Source organism: Myotis nattereri (assembly GCF_964212035.1).
Source record: "Myotis nattereri genome assembly, chromosome: 1".
Taxonomy (NCBI): domain Eukaryota; kingdom Metazoa; phylum Chordata; class Mammalia; order Chiroptera; family Vespertilionidae; genus Myotis; species Myotis nattereri.
This window is the reverse complement of record NC_138075.1, coordinates 133,492,807-133,520,302: the sequence shown is the minus strand read 5'-3', so window position 1 is coordinate 133,520,302 and position 27,496 is coordinate 133,492,807. Positions and strand designations below refer to the sequence as shown.

Genomic DNA, 27,496 nt, shown 5'->3' with positions numbered 1-27,496 from the left:
GCTAGTTGACACAGCATTTGTCAATTGACATCTCTTCGCCACAGATACTATTGTTTTTACCTACTGATATTTACCTAAATCTTTGCAATTTTTATATTGTATAGGCATATTTATAAGAGATGAGGATTATAAATAAACAGGCCTCTAAAAATTGCCACAGGCATTTGTCTATCTCAGAAGTGTTAAGGGTTGGTTTTGTGTATCAAAAATTGCATTAAAAGGTTTTATTTTTTAAATTTTTTTAAAAAATATATATTTCTTTATTGATTTCAGAGAAGAAGGGAGAGGGAGAGAGAGAGAAACATCAATGATGAGAGAGAATCATCGATCAGCTGCTCCAGCACGTCCCCCACTGGGGATCGAGCCTGCAAACCAGGCATGTGTCCTTGGCCGGAATCGAACCTGGGACCCTTCAGTCCATAGGCCAACTCTCTATCCACTGAGCCAAGCCAGCTAGGGTTAAAAAGTCTTAATATGTGGGTGAGAGTGGTGCATAGTTCCCCTGGCGCAGAGGGGTGCCTTCTATTGAAATAAGACTCCATTACAAGCCTTTGTGATCTTTAGTTACAATCAGTCAGGATTTATTTTTAATTAGTATTTTAAAAGGCTTGTCTCTTCAGAGCCAATTATCTTCTCCTTTCTGCTCCCCTCTGCATATATCTACTAGTTTTCACAGTCTGGCCCTTTCTCTGATAGAAAACACCTGGCCATAGAAGCCCCAACTCTAAAGTGAACTTTCAGTCCCAAACCCCAAGATTGAGCTGATTCTGCAAGTCCTGACAGATCTGACGGCTTCAGCAGAGCCACAGAGGGGCTCTCTCGGGTCAGACACCCATCCAATTCAATAAGTTTTGCCCACAAGACAGGAGGTGGGATCATGCTGCTTAACCACGGCTGCCAGCCTCATTCCTGTGGCAGAGGAAGGTGTTTCCCACCAAGCAATGGGGCAAGAACCCCAAAAGGTATCTGCTACAAGAAGCAACATCAGAAAACTAAATGTGATTTTTTTCTTCTTGTCAAAATAAAAAAAATCACCAGAGACTATTCTCTTTTGTATCATTCGTTATAATGGAATATAATTACTTCATTAAAAATACTGACAACCAAAAGAGAAACTAGCAACAAACTTTGGTAATGAATCCCCCATAATAAATATTCTTACTGGAGAATGTCTAACTGGTAAGTAAAAGAGTGGAGAGGAAAACAGGAACAGAATGCCATGGACCTTTCCCCAGTTCATTGTCAAGAAATTGAATATTCTATTGTAAGCTTCTGTGCCCTTGATCTTTATTTGCTGTTTCTATGCTATTTAGATCATTGTTTTACATTTCTTCTGAAATCACTAACAGGAATGTTCTTAAAAGGCAATGCATTATATTCTATAACATTTTAAAAACAATACATTTTTTATTAAAAAGAAACTTGAATAAATATTTAGATTACTCAGACAATGACCTTTAAATTTTCTTTATTCCTTTATATAAAACTTCAAAATATATGTATACTTGAGTTGATATCAGACATGTATGGTAACTTTACAAACGTATTCTAAAGCAATGGTTCGTGAACTTTCGTTTTGAGAGTCCCTTGGAGGGGGTTTTAAAGGCAGTGCTGGGCTCCATTCTCAGAGTTTACGACTCAGTAGATCCTGGGATGGGCCCTGAGAACTGGCATTTCTAACAAGCTGTCAAGTGATGCTGATGTCACTGACGCAGGGACAACACTCTAAGAACCACTGTTCTAAAATAGGAAAGATTGCCCTAACCCAGCCGTGGGCAAACTACGGCCCGCGGGCCAGATCCGGCCCGTTTGAAATGAATAAAACTAAAAAAAAAAAAGACCATACCCTTTTATGCAATGATGTTTACTTTGAATTTATATTAGTTCACACAAACACTCCATCCATGCTTTTGTTCCGGCCCTCCGGTCCAGTTTAAGAACCCATTGTGGCCCTCCAGTCAAAAAGTTTGCCCACCCCTGATAGACCCATTTGGCTCAGTGGATAGAGTGTTGGCCTACAGACTGAAGGGTTCCAGGTTTGATTCCGGTCAAGGGCACATGCCTGGGTTGCGGGCTTGATTCCCAGTAAGGGGCATGCAGGAGGCAGCAGATCAATGATTCTCTCTCATCATTGATGTTTCTATCTCTATTAAAAAAATAAAATAGGAAGGATCCTCAGATCTAGTCTCCTATCTTAGGGTCTCATCCAGAGGCACAAAGAAGGTGATATGTTGTGGCAGAGAATTGTAGAAGAGGTTGTTTTGTTTATTTTGCATAGTTAGCACAGAAAAATGATTATTATTGTTCTTAGAAAGTGCATGTCTTAAGTAATTTTTATAAAATAACCTTAGTTAGTCTGGCTCTGTGGATAGAGCATTGGCCTGTGAACTGAAGGGTTCGATTTTGGTCAAGGGCACGTACCTTGGTTGCGGGCTCCTCCCAGCCTGAGCCCGGGGCACATGCAGGAGGCAACCAATTGATGTGCTTCTCTCACATCGATATTTCTCTCTGTCTTTCCTTCTCTTCCACTCTCTCTAAAAATCAATGGAAAAATATCCTCGGGTGAGGACTTAAAAGAAATCATAACCTTAGCCCTGGAAGCTTTTAAAGAGACTTCACAAACAAGGATTAATATAAGCATTAACTCTTGTCACCTTCAGTTGACTATAATCAGCATTGAAAGAGTCCATGTAAATAGGTACCTTTTAAGAGAAAAGTAAAAAAAGTGACAGAAATTCATTTTTAAAAGTATATAAAAGTAAAAATACATGATGCTGCCCAATCATGCATTCATCACTTATGGGAAGAGCATTCAACAGTGTTAAGAATACGTGAGGAATTGCACTCTTTTAAAATATAGATTGTGCTCAGTAAGAATATCTGAGATACAATAACAAAAGCAGTTTTTATTTATTTAAATCAACATTTTCTAAACAATAGCATAGTTGTTAAGGGCACTGAATATGCTATCAGGCAACCTATGTAATAATCCTCAGTTCCTGTGAACTTAACTACTTATTTATTATCCCCATGCCTCCATTTCTCACCTGTAAGATGGATTAATATGACCTAACCTCTCATAGTTATAATAATAATTAAATGAGGCAGTGCAGGTTAAATAGCAGTGTCTAATACATATCAAGTACTCAATATATGTAAGCCATCATCATAGAATATCAATTTTTTTCTATTTTAAATGATTAGGGCAGGGAAAGATTCCATGGTCAAAGTTTGAGAAATCCTAGATTAAATAAGAATAAAGAAGTTTATTTACTAAAGGACTTCCCAAAACAGTGCAATGTGTTATCTCCAGTATTTCCCAAGCCCATGTGACCATAGCACCCATTTTTAAGAAGCATCACAGTACACTAGTGAATGTATTTTGGAATACAGCTTTAAGAAATATGGATATGTTTATAAGATCACATATCACCTTTTCTCAAAAACCATTTCAATGCTACCTACTATACAAATATTTCTCTGTTGCTCACAGCCCAAAGTAATCTCTTTATATTCTAATCTAAATTAATCTAATCTAAGTTTAAAGTATTCATTCATTAGTATTATAAGTATTTATGTAATGTCTATATCCCCCCACTACCCTGTAAGCCTGCAAGCTCCATAGGAGCTATGCCTGTTTTTGTTCAATTCCATATCCCTAATGCCCACAGTAGTGATTGGCACATAGTAAAGGCTTAATATATGTACATTGAACTAATTATTCATGCATTCAACATAGACCCAAGGGAAGAAAGAGTAATATATCTTATTCTTTTAAAAATCGTGGCCTCATGTTTATGCTTGCAGAGAGCCACTTATAGAAGGGGGGGGAAATGACCATCCTGTGTAAACTAGGGACCCGGTGCATGAAATTCGTGGACAGGGCAGGGAGGGCGGGGGGGGGGGGGGGAAGATTCCCTCAGCCTGACCTGCACCCTCTGTCATGTTCCAGGACCCTGGTCGCTCTGGGCCTAGGTGCAGGCCTACAGGTTTGGGGCGGCCTGGCTCCTGAGGCCCCATTTTATCAAAAGAACAAAGTCGGCATTAGTTATAGCCCTCACCAAACCCAGTACAGTGCGTCTGTGCGTACAACTGCCTCGTTCATGTGCCTGCTTCGCCCTACTGAATTACTAACATCTTGAGGACATAGCTCTGTCTTATCCTATTTCACCTTCAGTGCCTGGCCCAGTGCCAGGGACCTGGGAGTGTTTGCTGAGTGAATGAGTGAGTGAGTGAGTGAGTGAGTGAGTGAATAAATGAGTAAGTGAATGAGTGAATGAATGAGCGAGTAAGTGAATGAGCAAGTGGCTATGGGGTGCCCCGCTCCCGGCTGCCTGGCACCTGCCCCGGGAAGTTCCCACTCCACTCCCGACTGCCCAGCACCCCACTCCCAGCTGCATAGTTCTGCCCGGCTCCAGGCTGCCCCCGCACCCACCCCAGGAAGTTCCCACCCCACTTCCGACTGCCCAGTGCCACACTCCCAGCTGAGTAGTTCCCACCCCACTCCAGGCTGCCCGGCGCCCACCCCGGGAAGTTCATGCCCCACTCCTGGCTGCCCAGTGCCCCGCTCTCAGCTGTGTAGTTCCCACCTGGCTCCCAGCTGCTCAGCGCCAGTCCTAGGAAGTTCCTGCCCCACTCCCAACTGCCCAATGCCATCTTTGTTGGGTTAATTTGCATATCACGTCGATTGGCTGGTGGATGTGGCTTGAGTGTAGCGGAGGGATGATTAATTTGCATGTTTCTCTTTTATTATATTGGATAGAATATTCTTACATTTTAAAAAAATACATATTATTCTTTAAGGTTTCTACAACTCTTATGCCACTTTCAGAGCTGGGATTTCTTTGACAGTGGTAAATGAAGATATAAGAGGAATAATGACAATACCTGGTCCCAGGAAATTGGACCATCCACTGACTCTTGGTTCATGGATACCGATAGATTAGGGTAACTCCCATCATGAATTGTTACGTCGTTTTTTTTCCTTTGAAGCTGATGGACTTGATCTTTTCTGTTACAGGTAACTTTGGTCCAGAGAGTGTTGAGGAGTTGGTTTAGTTCTAGAAATTTTATACAAAGTCAGTGTCACATAGAATAAAAACAGGTCAATTTTAGAATAATCACAATTTCACATGACCACAGCATTGTTATTTTATTAAGTAAATTTAGTTCTAATGAAAAGAAAATTTTTTTTTGAACAATAATAAATAACATTTATACTTCACATGGATATTGGTTCCTTCACAAGATCTTGGCTAAGCTTTGGGGCTGAACCAAACTTATATATATATATACTAGTACACTATTATATCTCTTGGAGAAGATGAAATAAGCAATTCCACCAATGGAGTGCCTTCCATTGGGCCAACTAATTCTTTTTATAGATGTTCCCTACAAAAATGTAAATAAAAGATGAAACTGGCCTAATCCTTAGAAATTTATTCCCCTGAGACACTACACAACTTTAAGTTGACTAAAAACTTTAATGTACTTAAATCAATCAAATTATTTTTCTCTTAAGTGTTCAAGCAAAAAAGAGAAAGGAAATGAAAAAATGTTGAGGTTGTAGAGACAAACTAGAACTTCTTTTCTAATACTACTGTGATATGGTTATTAGTTCATAGATTACAGTTAAGTTTCCCTCGGTACAGCTGTCAGCTTGTACAAATTGATACAGAGAATAATTACATATAATGGTGAAATTCTTTGAATTTATCCATCTTTTTACTTGTGAATAAAATATCTCTGGTATTTTCCTAAGTGTTGCCATCAGTGGTAGAAAAAAACTGCAAACTAACGTTACTACAATATTTTATTTTAAATGACCAGTTTTCAACAAAAAACTCATGAGACTTGCAAAGAAATGGGAAAGTGTGACACAGAGTCTGGGGGGGGGAAAGGGGAGCGGAGAAAGTCAATAAATATGTCTCTGAGTGTTCCTAGATATTAAATTTAGCAAAGACTCAAAGCATCTATTATAAGTATGTTCAAAGAACTAAAGAATTAAATAAAATTATCACAACAATAAATCAACAAAGCAAATTTCAATAAGGAGATAAAAGCTATGTTAAAGTTCAAATGGAAATTTTGGAGTTGAAGAATACAATAATTGAAATGAAAAATTTACTGGAGTAGCTCACAGCATATTTGAGATGGTAGAAGAAAGAACATGAATACAAATTAATAGAAATAACTCAATCTGAAGAACAGAGGGGGAAAAAAGATATTTTTTTTTTTTTAGAAAAAGAATAAGTCTTACCCTGGCTTGTAAAAATCAATGGTTAGAGCATTGATCCATGCACCAAGGGTCTTGGGTTCTATTTTCAGTCAAGGACACATACCTGGGTTGCAGGTTCGATCCTTGGCCCTAGTCAAGGCACATGTAGGAGGCAACCAATAGATGTGTCTCTCTCACATCAATGTTTCTCTCTCTCCCTCTTTCTCTTTCCCTTTCTCCCTTCTACTCTCTCCAAAAATCAACTGAAAAAAAATAATAAACTCAGGTGAAGATTAACAACAAGAAAAGAACAAGTCTTAAAAACCTGTGGAAGCCCTAACCTGTTTGGCTCAGTGGATAGAGCATCGGCCTGTGGATTGAAAGGTCCCAGGTTCGATTCCGGTCAAGGGCATGTACCTTGGTTGCGGGCACATCCCCAGTAGGGTGTGTGCAGGAGGCAGCTGATCGATGTTTCTCTCTCATCGATGTTTCTAGGTCTCTATCCCTCTCCCTTTCTCTCTGTAAAAAATCAATAAAATATATTAAAAAAAAAAAACCTGTGGGAAAACAACAAGTAGATATAGGTAGATAGGTAGATAGGTAGGTAAGTAGGTAAATAGATAGATAGATAGATAGATAGATAGATAGATAGATAGATATAAGAGAGGAGAAAGAAAAATAAGTAGAAAAAATATTGGAGGAAATAATGACTAAAACCTTTCCAAATCTGATGAAAAACCTTAATTTACATGTTCAAAAGGTTCATCAGATATCAAGTAGGATAATAACAAAATGACCCGCACACGTTATAGTCAAACTGTTTAAGGTCAGAGACAAAGATAAATCTTAAAAATGGCAAGAAACAAAAAAATGACCCATCACATAAAAGGGAGCATCACTACAATTAGTAACTGATTTCCCACCCAAACAATGGAGTCCAGAATGCAGTAGACTCATATGCAGAGTGCTGGGGGAAAAATAATCTCAATCAAGAATTTTATATCCAGCAAAACTATACTTCAAAACAGAATGTGAAATAAAATCATCCCCAGGTAAACAATTAATGGGAAAATTCACTGATAGCAGATCTACCATACAATAAATACTAAATGAATTAATAAACACTACTAGGTGAAAAGAAATGATTCCAAATGGCAAATTGAGTCCATAGAAAGAAATGAATAGCATTGGAAATGTAAATATATGGGTTAATATAAAAGACTCTTAATTTTTTTTCTCCTTTGTTCTCTAAGCTCAATGAGAAAATACTATAGGCTTTTCTTTTAAAGTCAGAAGAATGATAAGAATTCAGAGCATCTCTAGTGTTATTTACCATTATATTGGTATTATTAACTCATTAGATGAGAAATCAAATAGAGACACAATAATTAAACATGAATAGGCAAGATTTTATTTATTTGGAGATATTATAATTACATATCTGAAAACCCTAAAAAATGCAAAAATTAAATAAAATATTTAATCATGGAACAGGTTATAAAATTAATCTATAAAAATCAATAAATTTTATATCTACAAACAAAAATCAGTTAGAAGATATAATGAAAGAGAGGGCTCTATTAAAGAGAGCCAAAGAGAAAGTTAAATACCTAGGTATAAATGTAAAAGGAAATGTCTAAAACCAACATGAGGAAAATAATAAAACACTCCACAATAACACACATTGCCGGAGTCCATTCATTATCTTCACTAGCTGAGTTTAGACAGAGACCCCCCAAAAGCTAGTAACCTTTGAAGGTCTAGCAAAGGTCAGAACTGGGCACCACCCAGTTAATTTAGGGAATAATAGTTGAAGCATCCCCACCTTAGTTCCCTTAATTCCTTAGGTACTTATGTAGATCCTTGCTGATTATTGTTAATCAGATACTCTGCCTACTCCCAGAAATCTATTGATGAGCTAATCAGATACTTTGTCTATTCCTGGAAATTGCTGATCTGTGTGTCATTGAAACCTCCTTACCCTAAGGGCTACTCCAGATCAATAAAAGATTGGAGCAGCCTGAGCAGTGGTGGAAGACCTTCGGGAGTTGCCCGCCTGGTCCCCCAATATTGCAAAATTATCTCGTGTCTTTTTCTCTCATTTGTTGTGCGGCTCCTCTTTCAGATACCGAACCCTACTCCACCCAGAACGTGGAGGGAGTCTCACTCGACAACACATGTAGAGATGAATAAATGGAAAGACATACTATGTTCTTGGATAAAAAGATGCAACATCTGTCAGTATGGCTCAGTGGTTGAGTGCCGACCTATGAACCAAGACCTGGTCACAGTTTGATTCTTGGTCAGGGCATATGCCCAGGTTGCCGACTTAATCCTTAGTGTAGGGCATACAGGAGGCAGCTGATCCATGATTCTTTCTCTTCACTGATGTTTCTCTCTCTCCTGCTCCCTTCCTCTTGGAAATCAATTTAAAAAGTGTATTTTTTTAAAAAAGAGGCAACATCTTATAACTGTAATTTCTCCCTAAGTTATTTTATAATTTTTTTTCTATCATAAGCTTTTTCTCCCACAGCTTGAGAGTTTAAGAATCATAAATGAAAAAATACAAGTACTAGAAGAAAACATGGGTGAGTTTCTCTATTGTCTGGGAACGTGGGAAACTTTTTTAACTATCCCTCAAAATCCAAAAGCAAAAAATCAAAAGTTTAATTTGTTTATAAGAAGATAAAAATATATTTGGAATAAGAAGTGATTCTAGGTTTAGGCAGGAAATTTGCCAGATAAACTGAGATATTTTATACTAAAACACAAAGAAGTTATAAAATGTTTGAAGGGTATTTTTAAAAAGACATAGGAGTGAACTTGAATAAGATTACACTGGGCAAAGAGGGAACAATGTGAGCAACATTCCTATATAATAAAAGGTGAGTGACCATAATGGCATAACAACCAGAACAACCTATCAACCAGTTGCTCTGAGGTGTTTTGACTACTTCTTGGTCCCTCCCCCAGCCCACAGGCTCTGATCGCTGGATGGCAAACAGGGAACAACGGGGAACCAGGGTGCATGGCAGCGGGGCGGGGCAGGACTGGGGACTGGCGAGCAGGTGGAAGATGGCCCTAATCACAGGCTAGGCCTAGGGACACTACCCATGCATGATTTCATGCACTGGGCTCTCTAGTCTATCCTATCTAATAAAAGAGAAACATGGTAATTGGCATACGACCGCTACACTTACCATTGGCTAATCAGGGCAATATGCAAATTAACTTCCAGCCAAGATGGCGGCTGGCAGCCAGGCAGCTTGAAACTAACATGAGGCTTGCTTGCTTCAGTGACGGAGGACTCCAACGTTCCCCGCCTGCCGCTGCAGGCCTCTGAGCTGCAACTCTAAGCAGCTATGTAACAAATATAGAAGCTAAACAAAACACCAGAAACCTGCTTTAGTCCGCTGGGCTTCAGCCAGCAGGATCACAACATTGTAAGCAAAGGCCAGAAACCTACTTTCAGCAGCGGAGGCCTAAGAGCTGGAGCCAAGCCTTAAAGTTAAAGGTGGCCAAGAATAAAAAAGAAAAAAAGGAGCGTTTTGGAGCTTCCGTCACCCCCAGCCTGAAAACAGCCCTCAGCTCCTCACCCAGACTGGCCAGGCACCCCAGTGGGGACCCCCACCCTGAAGGGTGTGTGACCAGCTGCAAACAGCCATGATCCCCTCATCCAGGCTCGCCAGGCACCCCATTGGGGACCCCCACCCTGATCCAGGACACCCTTCAGGGCAAACCAGCCAGCACCCACCCGTGCACCAGGCCTCTAACCTATATAGTAAAAGGGTAATACGCCTCCAGCACCGGGATCAGCGGAGCCAAGAGGCCTCCCGGCACCAGGATCAGCGTGACAGGCAGCAGCGCCCAAACCCCCTGATCACCCTGCAGCTCTGTGTGTGATAGGGGGCGGGGCCACAACCTCCCTATCCGCCCTGCTTTGTTCCTGACAGGGGAAGGCACCGCAACCTCCTGATCAGCCCTGCTCTGTGCCTGATAGGGGGGAGCTCCCCAACCCCCTGATAGCCCTGCAGCTCTGTGTGTGACAGGGTGCGGCGCCCCAACCCACCCCCCCACGGGCCTTACTCTGTGAGTGATGGGGTAGAGCCATAACCTCCGCATCAGCCCTGCCCTGAGTATAAGAGTGGCGGCGCCCCAACTCCCTGATTGGCCCTGCTCTGTGGGTGATAGAGGGCGGTGCCCCAACCCCCTGATGGGCCCTGCTCTGTGCGTGACAGGGGGCAGCGCCCCACCCCCCCGATGGGCCCTTCTCTGTGAGTGACAGGTGGCAGTGCCCCAACCCCCTGATTGGCCCTGCTCTGTGCGTGACAGGGGGTGGCGCCGCAACCTCCCCATCAACCCTGCCTTGAGTGTGACGGGGCGGTGCCCCAACCCCCCAATCGGCCCTACCCTGAGCATGACTGAGGGTGGCATCACAACCTCCCAATCGCCCTCCTCTGTGCATGACAGGGGATGGCGCCCCAACTCCCCAGTCGGCCCTGCTCTGAGCCCGACCAGGGGCTGCACCTAGGGATTGGGCCTGCCCTCTGCCACCCGGGAGCAGGCCTAAGCCAGCAGGTCATTATCTCCCGAGGGGTCCCAGACTGCGAGAGGTCACAGGCCAGGCTGAGGGACCCCCCTCCTCCCCGAGTGCACAAATTTTTGTGCACCAGGCCTCTAGTATATATATAAAAGCCTAAGTGACTGGCTGATTGGCCAGTAGCTATGATGCACCCTGACCACCAGGGGACAGACGCTCAATGCAGGAGTTGCTGAGCTGCCATGACTTGGCCTCTGCGGTTCTCAGGTGACACACCCAGAACCAGAGTGGAGGGAGCCCGATTCCGGGGTGGGTCACCCAAGAACCACCCTCTTGCAATCCAGGACCTCTCGGGTTTGTCAGAGAGCTGGTTTTGGCCAGATCCCCGCAGGTCAGGTCGAGGGACCCCACTAGTGCACAAATCCATGCACTAGGCCTCTAGTTAGGTTACTAATAAGGATTAAGAGATATAAAATCATAATGATATAAAAGAATATTCATTATTCCTCTTTGAAGGACATAAGGAAACTATGTTATTATTTTGAACAGTGGTGAATTAAAGAATCAATTTATCCTTACTTTAAAAACCTCAATAAAATGAAGTTGTGATTAATGGAAATTTTTTCCATTATAGAATTACTAGAGGCCTGGTGCATGAATTCATGCATGGGTGGAGTCCAGCCAGCCTGCCCCGATGGGGGTAGGGGGGCTGATTGGGGGCTGGCCAGGGGGCAGGGTCATGGGTGGTTGGGTGGGGCCAATCAGGGCACCAATCAGGCCTGTTGGCCACCGCTGTGTGCGTCATAGTGATCGGTCGTTCCAGTCGCTTGGCTTTTATGTATATTGATACTAATCAATGAAGAAATGAAAGATTAAATCATGGTTTCATAAACCCTAAATAATTAATCAATCTAGGCAATAATCATTATACCTTATAACTTATCTTAAAAAGAGACAACTAGTGTTATGTACCTTCTCATGGATAACACTGACTATAAGACAGTACCTCCAAATAAATACACAACCTAAAAATCAATCAAGCCCTGACCAGTTTGGCTCAGTGGATAGAGCGTCAGCCTGCGAACTCAAGGGTCCCAGGTTTGATTTCAGTCAAAGGCATGTACCTTGGTTGGAGGCACGTCCCCAGTGGGGAGTGTGCAGAAGGCAGCTGATAGATGTTTCTCTCTCATCGATGTTTCTAACTCGCTATCCCTCTCCCTTCCTCTCTGTAAAAAATCAATAAAATATATATTTTTTAAAAATCAATCAAGCCTCTACATATAAAAACCATTATATGTGAACACAGTGCATATAAATACATACTAGGGTATTAAATGACTTGAAATGCAATAAGCAACGTCCAGACTGGATAAACAAACTTTTTTTGTAACAAATAAAATCTGCAACAAAATAGAAAAGGTGTGGGTGGTGTTGGAAAAGGGAAGATATGATACTTAATAAGAAACTAAAGGGACATACACACAATTTCCATTTTACAGACCTCATGTAGACCCTGTTTTAATAAGAAACAAAACAAAACAAAACAAAAAACATGTTTAAATTAGGAAAATGTCAACATTAATGGAAATTTTTACATTAAGGAATCATTAATGTGATATTGGTAATAAGGTGATCTTTAAAAAAATTTTTTCTTTTAGTTTATATTCTAGTAGAAATATTAAGACTGATTATTTGCTTCAAAATAGTCAAGTAATGAGAGAGGATGGAGGCAAATATAAGAATATCCAATTGATGGTAATTATTGAAGCTAGATACTGTGCATATGTGGGTTCATTATATTATTGTTTATACTTTTGTTTATGTTTAAGAATCTCTATGATAAAAAAATTAATAAACAACAACACTTAAAACTAGCATACTTCTTTTCCTCCCAAACCAAAATATAATCAATTGCAGTGGAGCTGTAGCTCAGAGGCAGCTGTTAGAGAAAATGTTTCATGACTCCTGTAATGAGTATCTAGTTGAACTGAGATGGGATGGGGCTCTGAGATGGAATTGAATTCTCAAATGCAAAAGTGGCCAATTTTTTGGAGTGGTGAATAAACATTACCATATATAGATGATGTATTATAAAATTATACACCTGAAACTTATGTAATTTTATTAACCAATGTCACCCCAATAAATTCAATTTAAAGAAAACCTATTTGAAAAAATAATAACAAAAATAGACATAAAAGTCCAGAAATCACAGAGTCCCAAATAAGATTAACCCACAGAGGCCCACATGAAGACACATTATAATTAAAATGCCAAAGAGAGAATCCTAAAAGCAGCAAGAGAATAGCATTAGTTATCCATAATGGAATTCCCATAAGACTATTAGATGATTTCTCAACAGAAATTTTGTAGGCCAGAAGAAAGTGGCGAGAAATATTCAAAGAGATAAAAAGCAAGAACCTACAACCAAGATTACTCTACCCAGCAAAGTTATCATGTAGATTAGAATGGCATATAAAGGGCTTCCCAGAGAAGAAAAAGCTAAAGGAGTTCATCACCACCAAACCAGTATTACATGAAATGTTAAAGGGTCTTCTTTAAGAAGAAGAACGATCAGAAATATGAACAATAAAATGGCAATAAATAGTTATCTATCAACAATTTAATCTAAAAAAAATATACAAACAAGCAGAACAGAAACAGACTCATGGATACAGAGAACATTTTGACAGTTGCCAGATGGGAGGGGGGTTAGCGAGATGGGTGACACTTAATATCTTTTATGAGCAATTATTTAGATGTTTTAACCAGGATTCATGATGATTAATATCTAAACAATTGGCTTTAACCTTACAGCACAGCTTGCCTCTAACTGTATTTTGTATTGCAATGTGATGTCTCTTCCAATTTCTTTAGAGTAATCAAGCCCTCCAGTGGCATAGATTTTTTATATTAAAGTACTTGAAAAGTGGAGTCATTGCATGCCTTCCCCTGAAACGGAAATTCTATGGCTAAAATTTCTCAACTCCTGGTTTTCATATAAAAATTATTCTCAGGATAACATGCCTTTCCTGGTTTCTTTCCTAGTCATGACAGCTAGGTAACACGGTTTCATTGTATTTCAACTTTAACAGAACATATAAATAAGTTGTACAAAAACACATCTGTCATTCAATTTGTTGTGCAAACATGTCCAGAGAAAGATCAACACTGAATTGTATGGCTACTAGTTCTTAATCCCTGCTTTCAGAATTGGGAGATTTATACAGATCATGAGGGTATTGTTGGTTCCTTAGTAAATTCATATCTCCCTTGATGTTGTGACTTCCCAAGAGGAAGTGTATTGGCAGCAGCACCAGCTATTATGCAACACACCAGGATCCCTTGGTGTGCAAAGTTGGGCATTTTGATGCAGATTAAAAAAATAAGTCCTTGCATTTTTTAATGTCTTGCCAAGAACAAAGAAATCTGCAAAACAGATATTCTGATTCTATTCCTGGCATCCTAGAGCCCCAAATACCTGGCAGTCATGGATGTAACCAAAATAGATATTTTATATTACTTTTATTTAAAATTAAATTACTTACATTTATGGTTACAAGTAAACTGCTACCCATGCTTTTGCACCATTTGGCATTCTACACAATATTTTGCCACCCCTGTCTCAGCACTACGTACTAAATAGGAAAGTGTTCAGTCACTGTCATGGCAGATCATTAAAAACTCTCACTTTGGCTCTACATTCATGATTTCATCATCACTGCCGAAATGAGCTAAGTCCATATTTTTGCTTCAGCATCACATAAATATTATCATAGGATGCTTGTTAAAAAGGTTACCTGAGCTGTCTTACTACAAACTAAGATAAAATGGTGTATAAAATGTGCCTGAACAAATTTAGTCATCGAAAAGCATCAGTTTTTCTTTTGACACAATTTGTTTAGAAGGTGTGACTTGGAAGTTAAATTAATGAAAAACATCCTTACCCAATAGGTGAAGAGTATTTGTACTGTTCAAGGAACCGAAAATATATTCTGTAAAATAGTCTGGGGAAGGTAAGTTGCTTTGCCCCAGACATACACCTTGAAGAGACAAAGCAATGATTGTTGCCGCCAACTGAGGAAGCGTATTTTCGTCAGCACCGTCACTGCTTAGTATCCCAGACTTTTTCTGCAGCGTTTTGGTTTCCATACACTGAAATCAGATACAAAGTCAGATGAAAATTTTAACCTCTGAAGTCATTTTAAGTAAAACGTCTCTGGGATTTCCCCAAGGACAAGGACTAGTTCTTCATCTAAAAGAGGATTAAATTATTTGTGGAAACATGGCTACCATTGTTTTCTAGTCTGAGATATACCTCTATTTGGGAAATATTTATCTAACATTTCTCATTACTCCTATAAAGATGTGTCTTCTCCAAGGAGATCTCTTGTTTTGACTATTTACATCCTTTCATTTGGTGGATTCTCTCCAGCTGCAAGTACAGCCTGCAGTAATGACTTTCAAATCTATATTCCCAACCTTGAATTCACACTCGTTCTGCTGCCTGGTATCATCACAGAGCACATTCCTTTCCATACTTGCCTTTAGTCTTAAGCTCAGTGTGTGATGATCACAAATCAAAGATAACATAGTGTCTGGGTTCTTTGAACTACCATGGGGCATAGGACATATGACATAGGATCTTTTCCATGCATACAGAAATTTTCCTCATTTAAAATATGAGCTCCCGCCGAAACCGGTTTGTCTCAGTGGATAGAGCATCGGCCTGCGGACTGAAAGGTCCCAGGTTCGATTCCGGTCAAGGGCATGTACCTGGGTTGTGGGCATATCCCCACTGGGGGATGTGCAGGAGGCAGCTGATCGATGTATCTCTCTCATCGATGTTTCTGACTCTCTATCCCTCTCCCTTCCTCTCTGTAAAAAATCAATAAAATATATATTTTTTAAAAAAAATATGAGCTCCCGAAAGGCTTGAATTTTACCTTATATATCAATAACATTCCCATTCATTTATTTAAATACTAGAGGGCTGGTGCACGAATTCGTGCACGGGTAGGGTCCCTAGGCCTGGCCAGTGATCAGGGCCGATTAGGGCCTCCCTGCTGCCGACTGGGGCCTTCCTTCTGGCTGCTGGCCAGGGCCTCCCTTCCCTGGCTGCCGAATGCTGGCCAGGGCCTCCCTTCTCTGGCTGCTTACTGCTGGCTGGGGCCTTCCTCATGCCGCGCTGCCCCCTGGTTGTCAGCACATGTCATAGCAAGCGATTGGTCTCCCGGTCAAACTCCCGTGGGGAAAATTTGCATATTAGGCTTTTATATATATAGATATATTGGGTGCCTACCATGTGACAGACACTGTGCTAAATCCATTACATATACACTGTCATTTTATTCTCCCAAAACTCCATGGAGTGGATATTGCTTTTCAAAGATCACCTAGCCAAGAAAGGGCAGAGTCCGAATTTATACTTAGATCTGACTCCACAGCTTATGCTCTTCAATACTCTTCCTCTTGTATATAGAAATAGATTGAACCCTAGCCAGTTTGGCTCAGAGTTAGAGTGTCAGCCTGCAGACTGAAGGGTCCTGGGTTCAATGCTGGTCAAGGGCACATGTCTCGGTTGCAGGCTCAATCCCTGGCCCCGGTAGGGGCGTGTATGGGAGGCAACTAATTGATGTGTCTCTCTCACATCGATGTCTCTGTCTCTCCCCCTCCCTTCCACTCTCTCTAAAAATCAATGGGAAAAAAATCCTCGAGTGAGGATTAACAACAACAAAAAAGAAATAGATTGAAACCCAGGATGGTGATGGGATTTTTATATGGAGAAAGTGGCAAGATCCAGATCAAGAAAGACCTTATATTCAGCGCTCTGAAAAATTTTCCCCTGAAGATTCCAGGGGAACCACTGAATGATATAACAATGGAAAAATATAATAAGGTATTTTCTAGAAATATTACTGTGGTGGAAAAATAGTGAATAGATAGATAGGGGTAGAATTCAAGGGCAGGAAGTCTAGTTAAGAAGTTATTAATTCAAGATATTTCTTGACCTAAGGTAGTAGAGCTAGAGATGAAAAAAAGTAGATGAAGTTGAGGAATATGAAGAAAGTAGACTAAAGGACTTAGAGGAAAATGGGAAGAAGTGCAGTCAAAAATGACTCATGTTTCTGGGTTTGACAACTACATAATGGTAATGCTATCCACTAGCCCCCACATTTTTCCTAAATACCCAATATAAGTCTGCTACTTTTCTAGACACTGGAAATGCAATGGTGACCAAAACCAAAAGCATTTCTGCCCTGAAGCTTAAAGTTAGTATTATTAATAAAATAATAATTTAACCTATATATATATATATATAAAAGCCAAGTGACCGGAATGATGAAACGACCAGAACAACTGGAACAGCTGGTCACTATAACACACACTGCGGTGGCCAACTGGCCCTATCAGGGCCCCGATTGGCCACTCCCAACCTCCTGCTGCCCCTCCCCCTGGCCGGCCTGGCCCCCAATCATCCTCCCCACCCCGATTGGGGGTGGGGCCATCTGGCCAACCTCCTGCAGCCCCACCCCCGGCCGGCCTGGCCCCAATCAGCCCCTCCCACCCTGATCAGGGACAGGGTCAGCCAACTAATCTCCCATGTCCCCTCCCCCCTGCTGGCCAGACCCCACCCATGCACGAATTCATGCACCAGGCCTCTAGTCAAATATAAGATGACAACTGTGGCAATAGCTTTGAAAGAGAGGCACATGGTACAATGAGGGTAAAAACAGACAACTCTTGTACCCAGTCAGACAGGTCACGGAAAGCTTCTTTGAGTTTGTGACATGCAGACAGATCTGAAAGAGTGGGAGGAAGTGGGACAGTATGAACAAAGCTTTTGTGGCAGGATGGAGGATGGCAACCATGAAGGGGCTGAAAAGAGGGTAGTAGCTGGGCAGGTAGAGTGAGGGGGGCATGGTGAAAGGTTAAGGTCTCTTGGTAGGTAATGGAGTTTGCCCCTTATCCTAAAATCAACAGGAAGCCAAAGGGGGATTTTTAGCAAGGAAGGGAATGGGGGTTATATAACTGGATTTGTTTTTTGGTAAATCTACTCTGGCTACATGGTGGAGAATAAAAATATTGGAAAGAAACTCAATGTAATCACTACTAATGCAGTTAGAAGGCTATTGCAATGGTCAGGTAGAAGATGGCAGTGATGGTAATGGAGCAAAGTCAACAGGTTAAGGAGATCTTCAGGAGGTAACAGCAGTAGGACTTGGAGATGGATGAGATATGAAAGAAAAAGAAATAGAAAACTCGATTTCTAGTTAAGCAACTGACTGGATGGTGATGCCATTTGCTAACATGTGGAGCAGGCCTATTTATGACCTTGATTTTGGATATGTCAAGTGCCTTTACAATATCCTTTTTAAAAAGATGCTGTGTAAGGATACATGGGTCTGCAACCCAGAGGAGAGGTCTGGAATGGAGATACACTCTTGTGAACCATCTTTATGTACAGGTGCCCTAGCCTAGAGAAAGCATATGGAATGACAGGAGGCTGAAATCGGGACTCCAGAGCACGAATGCTTAAAAGCTACACAGAGAAATTAGAACCTGCACAGGTGAAGATGGGGGCCAGAGAGAGGGAGAGAGAAAGAAAACCAGGAATGTGCAGTGTTATACAGGCCAAAGCAGAGAATGCTTCCAGAGCTACTAAGTAACACCAAAGAAAGGACAGGTTCAGGAATAAAAATAAGCCTTAGATTTTAATACTGAGTTTCAAGTGCCAGGAAGATATCCAAAAGGAAATTTCTCCCAGATGGGTGCGTATATGCGTCTATGGCACAAAAGAAAAATCTGGGCCCACAGCAGAATTGAAAGCAATCAGTATTTAGTTGTGTATGAGGCTGTGAGAGCACGCCACTCAGCAAGAGTATGCAGAGTGAGTAGAGGAAAAACTGAAAGGGGGGCCATGAGGACACCAAGATTTAAGGGATGGCAGATCAAGTGCATCCTCCAGAGGAACTTGACACAGAATAGCTGGATGAGCAAGAAGGAAAGTAGGAGATGTGGGTTGATTGAAATAGAAAAAAGAAAAACATGAAATATGGGATGACAGAAATCAATGAATGAAAGTAAGTTTTATGGATGCTTTCTTTTTTCTGTGCAGAAGCTTTTTAGTTTGATGTAGTCCCATTTATTTTTTTCATTTGTTTCTCTTGCCCTAGAAGATGTATCGGCTAAAATCCTGCTACCTGAAATGTGTGCAATTTTATTACCGATGTTTTCTTCTAGGATTTTTATGGTTTCGTGACTTACATTTACGTCTTTTCTCCATTTTGAGTTTATTCTTGTGCATAGTGTAAGTTGATGGTCTAATTTCATTTTTTTTTTTTTGCATGCACCTGTCAAAAATGGGGGACATCTGTAATACTGTCAACAATAAAAAATAAAATAAAGTAAGTTACATGGAGGCAGGACTGGACAAAAAGGAGAGAGCAAAAAGCAGAATGTAGATTGTTGAGAAACAAAGTGTGTGGGAATAAAGAATAAGACAGAAGCTCTGACTGGTGTGGCTTAGTTGGTTGAGTGTCATCCCCTGCACCAAAAGGTTGCTGGCTTGATTCCCAGTCAGAGTACATACCGAGGTTGCCGGTTTGGTGTGGGGTGCATACAGGAGGCAACTGATGTTTCTCTCTAACATCAATGTTTCTCTCCCTCTCTCTCTAAAAATCAATAAAAACATATTTTTAAAATAAAAGAATGAAAGAGAAGAAAGATAGTTCCCTCATGAAGCTCGGCTATAAGGAGAAAGTCAGTTCATCAAGAGAAGAATCGAGAGAAGATTGTTGTGTCTGTGTTGCATTCTTGTGACACAGGACAAAGAGTGAAAAGTGCCAGTTGGATTTTTTTTTTAAGTTTGTAATTGCTGAGCTTGGCAAGAGCATATTCATATATGTGGTGGAGAACAGACTAAAAGACGGAATCAGCAACCCAACTTTTGATAAATTTGAAGAAGTAGCCAGAAGTTCCGTGGATGAAAAAAAAACAAGCTGAAATAACAGATAGTATAAACCTCATAGAGGTAGGTATGCTTTTTCCGTGGAGGCTGTAAAGATTAACAGTCTCAATGTGACATTGAGAAGAAAGAATTCAACCACCGTTTCCATCCCCCAAGTCCTTAGGATGTGGCCATGATGCCTGTCTCCCACAGGCAGGGCTCGTGGAGAACCGGTTAGGTCCCCGTTCACCTACCATGGAAGTGGCAAAACATGGAAAGAGCAAAGGGAGGTGGGAGCGTTAAAAGATTGATTCAGGAAGATAAAGCAGAGTAGTTGGACAAAAGAGAATGAAGAAGTGGAGGGACGATTATTCTCTGGGCTACTGGGGAGGTTGAGTGGACTAGAGTACTAGGGTGTCAATTGTTTCTGTTGGTGAGCTGGTTAAAACCCACCTGGAGCAGCTATCAGTGGCTCGACCTACAGAGGTTGAGTTCTGTGCAGATCAAGACCTGTAAATGCTAGTAGTGGTGGGCCTAGTCTGCCAGCACTTTCTAGCTGGAGAAAGCAGCTTCCTGCAGTGAAGTGTCAACAGGCCTCCTGTTCAAGTCTGGATTGACTGACTTCCTAGCCCAGGTGAATTGGCTAAAGTACCCTTCCCAGAAACTGGAGACAGTGGTTTCCTCCAGGAGGTAATGTACTAAGGTCTCGCAATGGGGTTACGACTCAACAAGAGCTCAATTCTTTATGACTGGATAGCTGGATAAAGCAAGTCTACACATAATATTGGATTATTTTATTCTGTTCTAGGAATGTTTAATCCCACTAACACTTGGGAGCCCAGGTATCTGCAGTATGTGTTGGGAAAAAACAAACAAACAGAAATCTGTATTAAATATACACATAGCACCTACTTTTTAAATGCTGGGTTTCCATTTAATCTGCATCAAAAGGCAATAACAGGTAGGATGACTAAAATTCTAGTGCCTAATCTGAACTGACCTTGTGTTATAGAGATGTTGCAGTGAAGAAATTATATGTAGGAACACCTCCTTATTTAAGTAAAACAAACAAACAAAAAACTGCCCAAACTGAATTGTATGAAGAAACCCTATTTTTTAAAACATATTCACAGCAAATTGGAGACATATTTGCTGGCCATTAAGCGGCAACATGATTGCACTGATAACTTTGGGCTCCCGAAGACGGAATTGAGGTAAAAAACTAAATTCACTTATACATGTTGCCATAGTCTGAATGTTTGTGTTCCCCAAAAATTCATATGTTGAAATCCTAATCCCCAATGTGATGGTACTAGGAGGACAGGGCATCTACGAGGTGATTAGGTCATGAGGGTGGAGTCCTCCTGAATGGGATTAGTGCCCTTATAAATAGTACTCCAATAAAATATATTAAAAAAATAAAAAAATAAATAGTACTCCCGAGAGCATCCTGCCCCTTCCATTATATGAGGATATAATGTGAAGATGGCATCTCTGAACCAGGGGGAGGTCCTTACCAGACACTGAATCTGCCCAGCTCCTTGATCTTGGACTTCCCACCATCCAACACTGTGATTTCTCATAGTTTCCAATGTATATAAGCCACCCAGTTTATGACATTTTTGTTATAGCAGCTCACATGGACTAAGACACATGTCAATGGATATTTCAAGAGAAAAAAACATGTTCCCTCACACTCTTCAAAATGTGGCGGTAGCTTCTCAGCTAGTTCTTTCAGAAAATATGCGTTTGAAAAACTTTCTTATGATCAGAGAACTTTATCTGCTGAAACTTCATACTGCAAAGAGGAAAGCAAAATGGTAATTGGAAGGCCAGCTTCTGCAGGGATAGTAGTGAAGGCAACAAGAGACGAGGGTCCATTTTCTAACAGTAGGAACTGTGGGAGAAGAAAAATTGTTGAAGGGACCCCTGAACATGTGCAGCATGAATCAACAGCCATAAAAGACATACTGTCTGTGCTGACTGTCATGAATCATGCTTTTTACAAGAGTCTTCTTTGGTGAAATAACTACTAAATTCATGTCTCTCAAACTGGTCTGCTTTCTCCTTCCCTGTCCGGAAGGCAAGGTAAATAGGCACGGTGCCCTGACCACTATGGGTCAATCCCTGGAGATGTATTGAAAGTGGCTACACTTACTGCCATGCTCAGTGTGGGGGCGCAGGCGAAGAGAGCTGCCCACCCACCCACCTACCCAACTTCTGGCTCAAACTCTTCTTAAAATAATTAGTCACTACATTTCCCATTTTAGAACTAGATTTTTAAATTATGTCACTTAACAACCATATCTAAAAAACACAAATACTTATTTCTCTTAGAAATCCTTGAATGTCTTAGGAATAACTGGTGAAAAATCAGGCTCTGGGACTGTATCTTAGTAGCAGAGTCAGTGAGCAATTGTGCCTTCCTTACCTGGCTTCCAGAAGTGTCAAAGTGCTGCCTGGTGAGAGCCAAGATATCTTCTGTCTCGTTCTGAGACAGGAAATAGGAGTCTTCATCCTGCCTCAGGCTGAGGAGGCTGTGCAGGTAAAACTTATACTCCTTATTGCTCATATTGAGCTTTGAAGAACAGATCTCCTCCTGGTGAATAATGTAATAGAGGAGAAGAAGGGAAACTCTCTGAACCACTTCCTCTCTGAGCTGATCTTCGAAATTTCCTCCAGCAATTAGCAGCAGGGCATCTGGTTCAAAGCACTGGGGGAAAAAAGCACAAAACAAAGACAAAACCAGAAACAAAACTCAGCCAATAGTCCTTAAACATTAATTACCACAGTTTCCACTGCTTATAACTCCACCAATAGGAGGGGAAAGTGGGTAGGCCCAATAGCCAGATTCAAATAAACCATGGTTGGATTTTTATGTAACAATGATGTCCTCCCAGAAAGTCCTTATTCCCTAAAAGTGGTCCCTCTATCTCCTACTACAGTGCCACAAGTTGTCCATTTGTTACCTTGAATAAAACCAGCTGACTCGTTGGCGCTGAAAGCAATGGCCCATTGCATTTAGAATGAAATCAAAGCTCCTTATCATTGTCTCCTTGGTCTGGCTCCTGCCTCCCCTACATTACATTAGCTTCTCTCTATCTCTCTCAACAAACTTCTGCCCCTGTGACTTTTCTGTCCGTCACCCAGCTCTTTCCCACCATCTTTCAGGTCTTCTTATTCTCCTCACCTCACTCATCTCAGCTTAAAGTGCCACTCCCTCCTAGATGTCTCTAGCACACACTGTCTAAAGTTGAAAGCCCCCTCCTCCATCCCATGTTCTCCCACACAGAGCTGTTCAGTAGAAATAGAATGCAAGCCGCAAATGTGAGCCACACATATCATTTAAATTTTCCAGTAGCCACATTTTAAAAAGTAAAAAGGAATGGTGAAATTAATTCTAATAATATATTTTTTTGAAGTTTCTATGTGCAAGATACAATAATTTCAACATACAATTTAAAATTTTAAAAATGATAAATGAACTATTTGGCATATATATATAAATATATACATATATATATATATATATATATATATATATATATATATATAGTGTATATATTGATTTCAGAAAGGAAGGGAGAGGAAGAAAGAGATAGAAACATCAGTGATGAGAGAGAATCATTGATTGGCTGCCTCCTGCATGCCCCCTACTGGGGATCGAGCCCACAACCAAGGCATGTGCCCTTGACCAGAATCCAACCCGGGACCCCTGAGTCCACAGGTCAATGCTCTATCCACTGAGCCAAACCAGCCAGGGCTATTTGGCATTCTTTTTGTCATGGTAAGTCTTGGAAATCTGGCATGTATTCTAAACTGACCAGCAGATCGCAATTCAGGCGAGCCACATAACAAGTGCCCAAGAGCCAGCTCGTGGCAGATATGGCACACACCACTTTTTTATTTTCTTCATAGCACTAGGATTCGGAAATTACATTGTCTACTTGTTTTTCCCCTCTTTCCTCTTCATGACTACTGGTCCATTAAGTCTGGATTTTGTCTGCTTTGTGCACAGTTCAGCCTCAGCATCTAGCACAATACCTGGCACTGACGAGGTGTAAAAATGGAATGCATGAATGCCATCTGTCTTTTACCCTATGTAAGAGAATTGCTAAAAGATTTTTTCATGATGCTTGATTCATTTCACAGCCCATACACCTCGCTCATCTAATCTGGCAAAAGAAGGTGTTTGGGGAGATGTGGTGCAACATTGAGGATAAAGATAGACACAGAGGTTGTTGAGGGGAAGCTTTCCCAACTAGATAGGAGCTGCCTTTCCTGAGAGACCAGTAGGGAGCACCTGAGAGTTCTCCGGGGACCCCAGAAGCAGCCCATTGCAGGGCACCAGCCTCAGCCTGAAGGTATCAAGGGATACAAGGCCTGAGCCTCCGAGGATTTGCCCCACTGTGGGACAGTTTATTATATCTTTTATAAAATTGAGGTATAATTGACATATAACAGCATATTAGTTTCAAGTGTATAACATAATGTTTCAATATTTATATATAAATATATATATATATATATATATATATATATATATATATATATATATATATATTGCAAAATGATCACCCCATTACATCCCCAGGACTTATAACTGAAAATCTGTACCACTGACCAAAGTGTCTGGGTCACAAAGAAACACACCATCCATCTCTAAAGAAAAGCATTAGTCACATCTTCACAAGCCACAGACTCCAATCTCTCCCCAACTCAACTGCAAGGGATGAGAACTCAGCAAACACAGGGACAGGTTTCCCAATAAGACCAACTCTTAAGATGAATATCAAGCCTCACCACTGAAACCACAGTAGCCTTCCTGCTCCCTAAGTAGCCCACGAGAAAAGTCTATGAGTTGGTTGTTGTTGACAGGGATCACAACAAGACCTAAGGAGGTGAATCAGCTGAAATAGGTATAATAAAGCCATGCTTTGTACCAAATAACCTCCTGAAACCAAACTACAGACAGTCCTCGGGTTACGTTGGACTTGACATATGTCGTTTTGTGTTATGTCACCATCTCCCATCTACACTAATAAAAGAGAAAGATGCAAATTGACTGTACCTCTGCAACACCCACCAGCCAATCAGGAGTGAGTATGCAAATTAACCCGACAAAGATGGCAGCAGCCCCGCTCCCCAGCCACTCTGGGCCTCTGGGCAGCACGCATGCAGGCACAGAGTGGCCAGGTGGGCAGGACATCTGCTATGAGGGGGAAGGCAGGGGACGGAGGGAGCTAACAGGAGCAGCGCTCTGGCTGGAGCGAAGACTGAAGGCTCTGGCCACAGTGAAGACTCTGACCACAGTGAAGACGGAAGGCAGTGGCCAGAGCAAAGGCCTGGACAGCCAGGGGAAGGAAGGACTATTGCATGAATCTTTGTGCAACGGGCCTCTAGTTTATTTATAAAAAAATAAATAAAAATAGAGTTCCGTCATTTTGACATACGTACATATGTGCTTTATGTTTTTTGTTATTTATTTACCACAAGTAAAGGCCAGGAATTGATATCTTTCTTTTAAATTTTTTTTTACTGTTTCACTTCATTATTGCTGTGTATGTGCTCCATGTGAGTGACGTAGGTGTTTATGTAGGTAGGTTCTGACTTACAGTGAAAATCGCATGATGCCGCGCATAGGAACGGATCTTTGATGTAATCTGAGGACCTATTATATTGTTGTATTAGCTACCAGTTATTGAAAGCCTTGTGTCCAAGACAGTGCTAAGCACTTATGTATTTTGGCATTCCTTGGTGTATAAATCTAATTGGTTTTGAAAAAGGTGTCAAATAATGATTTTTTTTGGATAGTGGGGACCTTATGCATTGTTTTAAATGAAAAACAAAACAAAACAAAACAAAATCTAGACAGCCTACGTAAAAATCCACCAAATGTTTCGGCATAGTATAATGCATTTAGAACTCCAATTCCTCAATTATTTAATGCATGATGAATTAATGGGTACATTTATATGTAGTATGCAAGGATACTACACAGAATCAGGTTTAAATATGTTTTCCCTCTGAGGAAGGTATACCCACAATATATATAAAAACTCAGTATAAGAGAGGGTAAGTAACATATCTAAAGCCACACAGCTAATAGCACTTGCCCAGTCTTAATTTCTGCTCTGCCAATGATATATTTTATTCTCTTACTAGAGGCCTGGTGCATGAAATTCATGCGGGGGTGGTGGTGGGGGGGAGTTGTCCTTCAACCCGGTCTGCACCCGCTCCAATCCAGGACCCCTCGGGAGATGTCCGACTGCCTCTTGCAATCTGGAATCACTGGCTCTTAACCACTCCCCTACTGGCCTGATTGCCCTTAACTGCTCCCCTGCTGGCCTGATCGCCCCTAACCACCTCTGCCTTGCCCCACACCCGCGACCCAGGATTCCCTCCTCTGGCCAGTTGCAGGCACCCAGGACCCGTGTTTCCCTCCCTCTGGTTGGCCGCAGGCACTCGGGACCGCAGGGCAGGCAGCTTGTCCCTCTCCTGGGCCACAGCCCCAGCTGCTGGTGCCTGGGACCACGGGGCAGGCAGCTTGTCCCTTTCCACAGCCTGGCTGGTCCCCATTCCTCTCTCATGAGCTCATTTGTTCCTGGCTGGTCCCCATTCCTCTCTTACGAGCTCATTTGTGCCTGGCTGGTCCTCATTCCTCTCTCCCCAGTGTTGAGTGTCTGAGCCGTTATGGCATGATGGCATGAGGGCATGACAACCATTTGCATATTAGCTCTTTATTATATAGGATTCCATTGTTTTGTGCCATGGAGAGTATATACTGTGGACCTACCTACATAATTGCTATGCTGCCCCTCACCCAATAATTTTCTCTCCCTCCTATTTGGTAGGAAGAAATTTGGTCAATGAAGAGGCTAGGGGATTGTAGTGCTCTAATATCTATCAATGAGAATATTTTAAAATCAGAGGGTTGAATGAGGTCCTGTTTGTAGATTTTTACGTGCTATTCAGGTTGTTTAGTGGGACCAGGTAGGTAGGAAGACGAGCATCAAGAAAACGAAGAATATGACCTCCATGAAGCCATCAGATCTTGCACATGTGGCCAGGGCTTGGTTGACAGTACACAGCAGTGTACGTGTCCCCCCTTTCACCTCATCTGAAGTGCCTGAGACGCCTGTCCATTTGTGGCTCCTCCTCAATGCTCTTGCCTTGTCTCTTTCTAGGGCTGGAATAGGAGGAGTGTGGCATGGGGCAGCAGAGGACAGGGTACGGTCTGTAACCCTGCAGATGTTCACTCCGGAAATGGCTTATAACAAGCATGCAACTTGGAAAGTACACTGGTTTATGACTTTGAAAAGTTTTAAATAGTTATGGAAGCAGCTCGTTCTGTCTGACTAGAGATTTTGGTCACCTTGAATAAATAGATGTTGCCTACCCCTTGCTTTAATTTTTTGAGGCCTGGTGAAAGGAAGCTGTCAAATTATTATGGGCTGAACACTTTGTGCTCTTTTATGATATTTGAATCTTAAACAAGTTCCCTTCATGGAGAAGGTAGTGGCTTGAGGAAAGGAGTCTGCAGGGAGCATCAGAGGAGCTCGTGTAAGAAAATGTGGATTTCCTCCTGAGCACGGACATGGCAGAAGCACTGTGGGGAGGGGAGTTGTGGGGGAACCAGAATTTGCAGTGCATCGCACTGGTTTAGCTATGAAAGTGTTGCAGTGGTTCAGTAGAGTTTGGGAGAGGATATTTAGTAAAGCTGTATACTCATTGGCACCCCAGAGGCATCAAGACCGGTCTAAAGCTCTGACTCCAGGGAAGTAATTTT

General features: G+C 41.5%; 1 protein-coding gene across 8 annotated transcripts in view; it reads right to left on the bottom strand.

The window, feature by feature from the left end:
* SLC39A12 (solute carrier family 39 member 12) overlaps window positions 1–27,496 on the bottom strand; it is a 73,533-nt gene that overhangs the window by 42,084 nt on the left and 3,953 nt on the right. For all 8 annotated transcript variants that reach the window (XM_081097778.1, XM_081097783.1, XM_081097780.1 and 5 more), the window contains exons 2-4: window positions 22,139–22,420; window positions 14,705–14,912; window positions 4,888–5,060 (exon numbers count right to left, since the gene is read on the bottom strand). In XM_081097778.1, coding sequence (XP_080953904.1) covers window positions 4,888–5,060; window positions 14,705–14,912; window positions 22,139–22,420 — 663 coding nt within the window. The remainder of the gene's footprint in view (window positions 1–4,887; window positions 5,061–14,704; window positions 14,913–22,138; window positions 22,421–27,496) is intronic.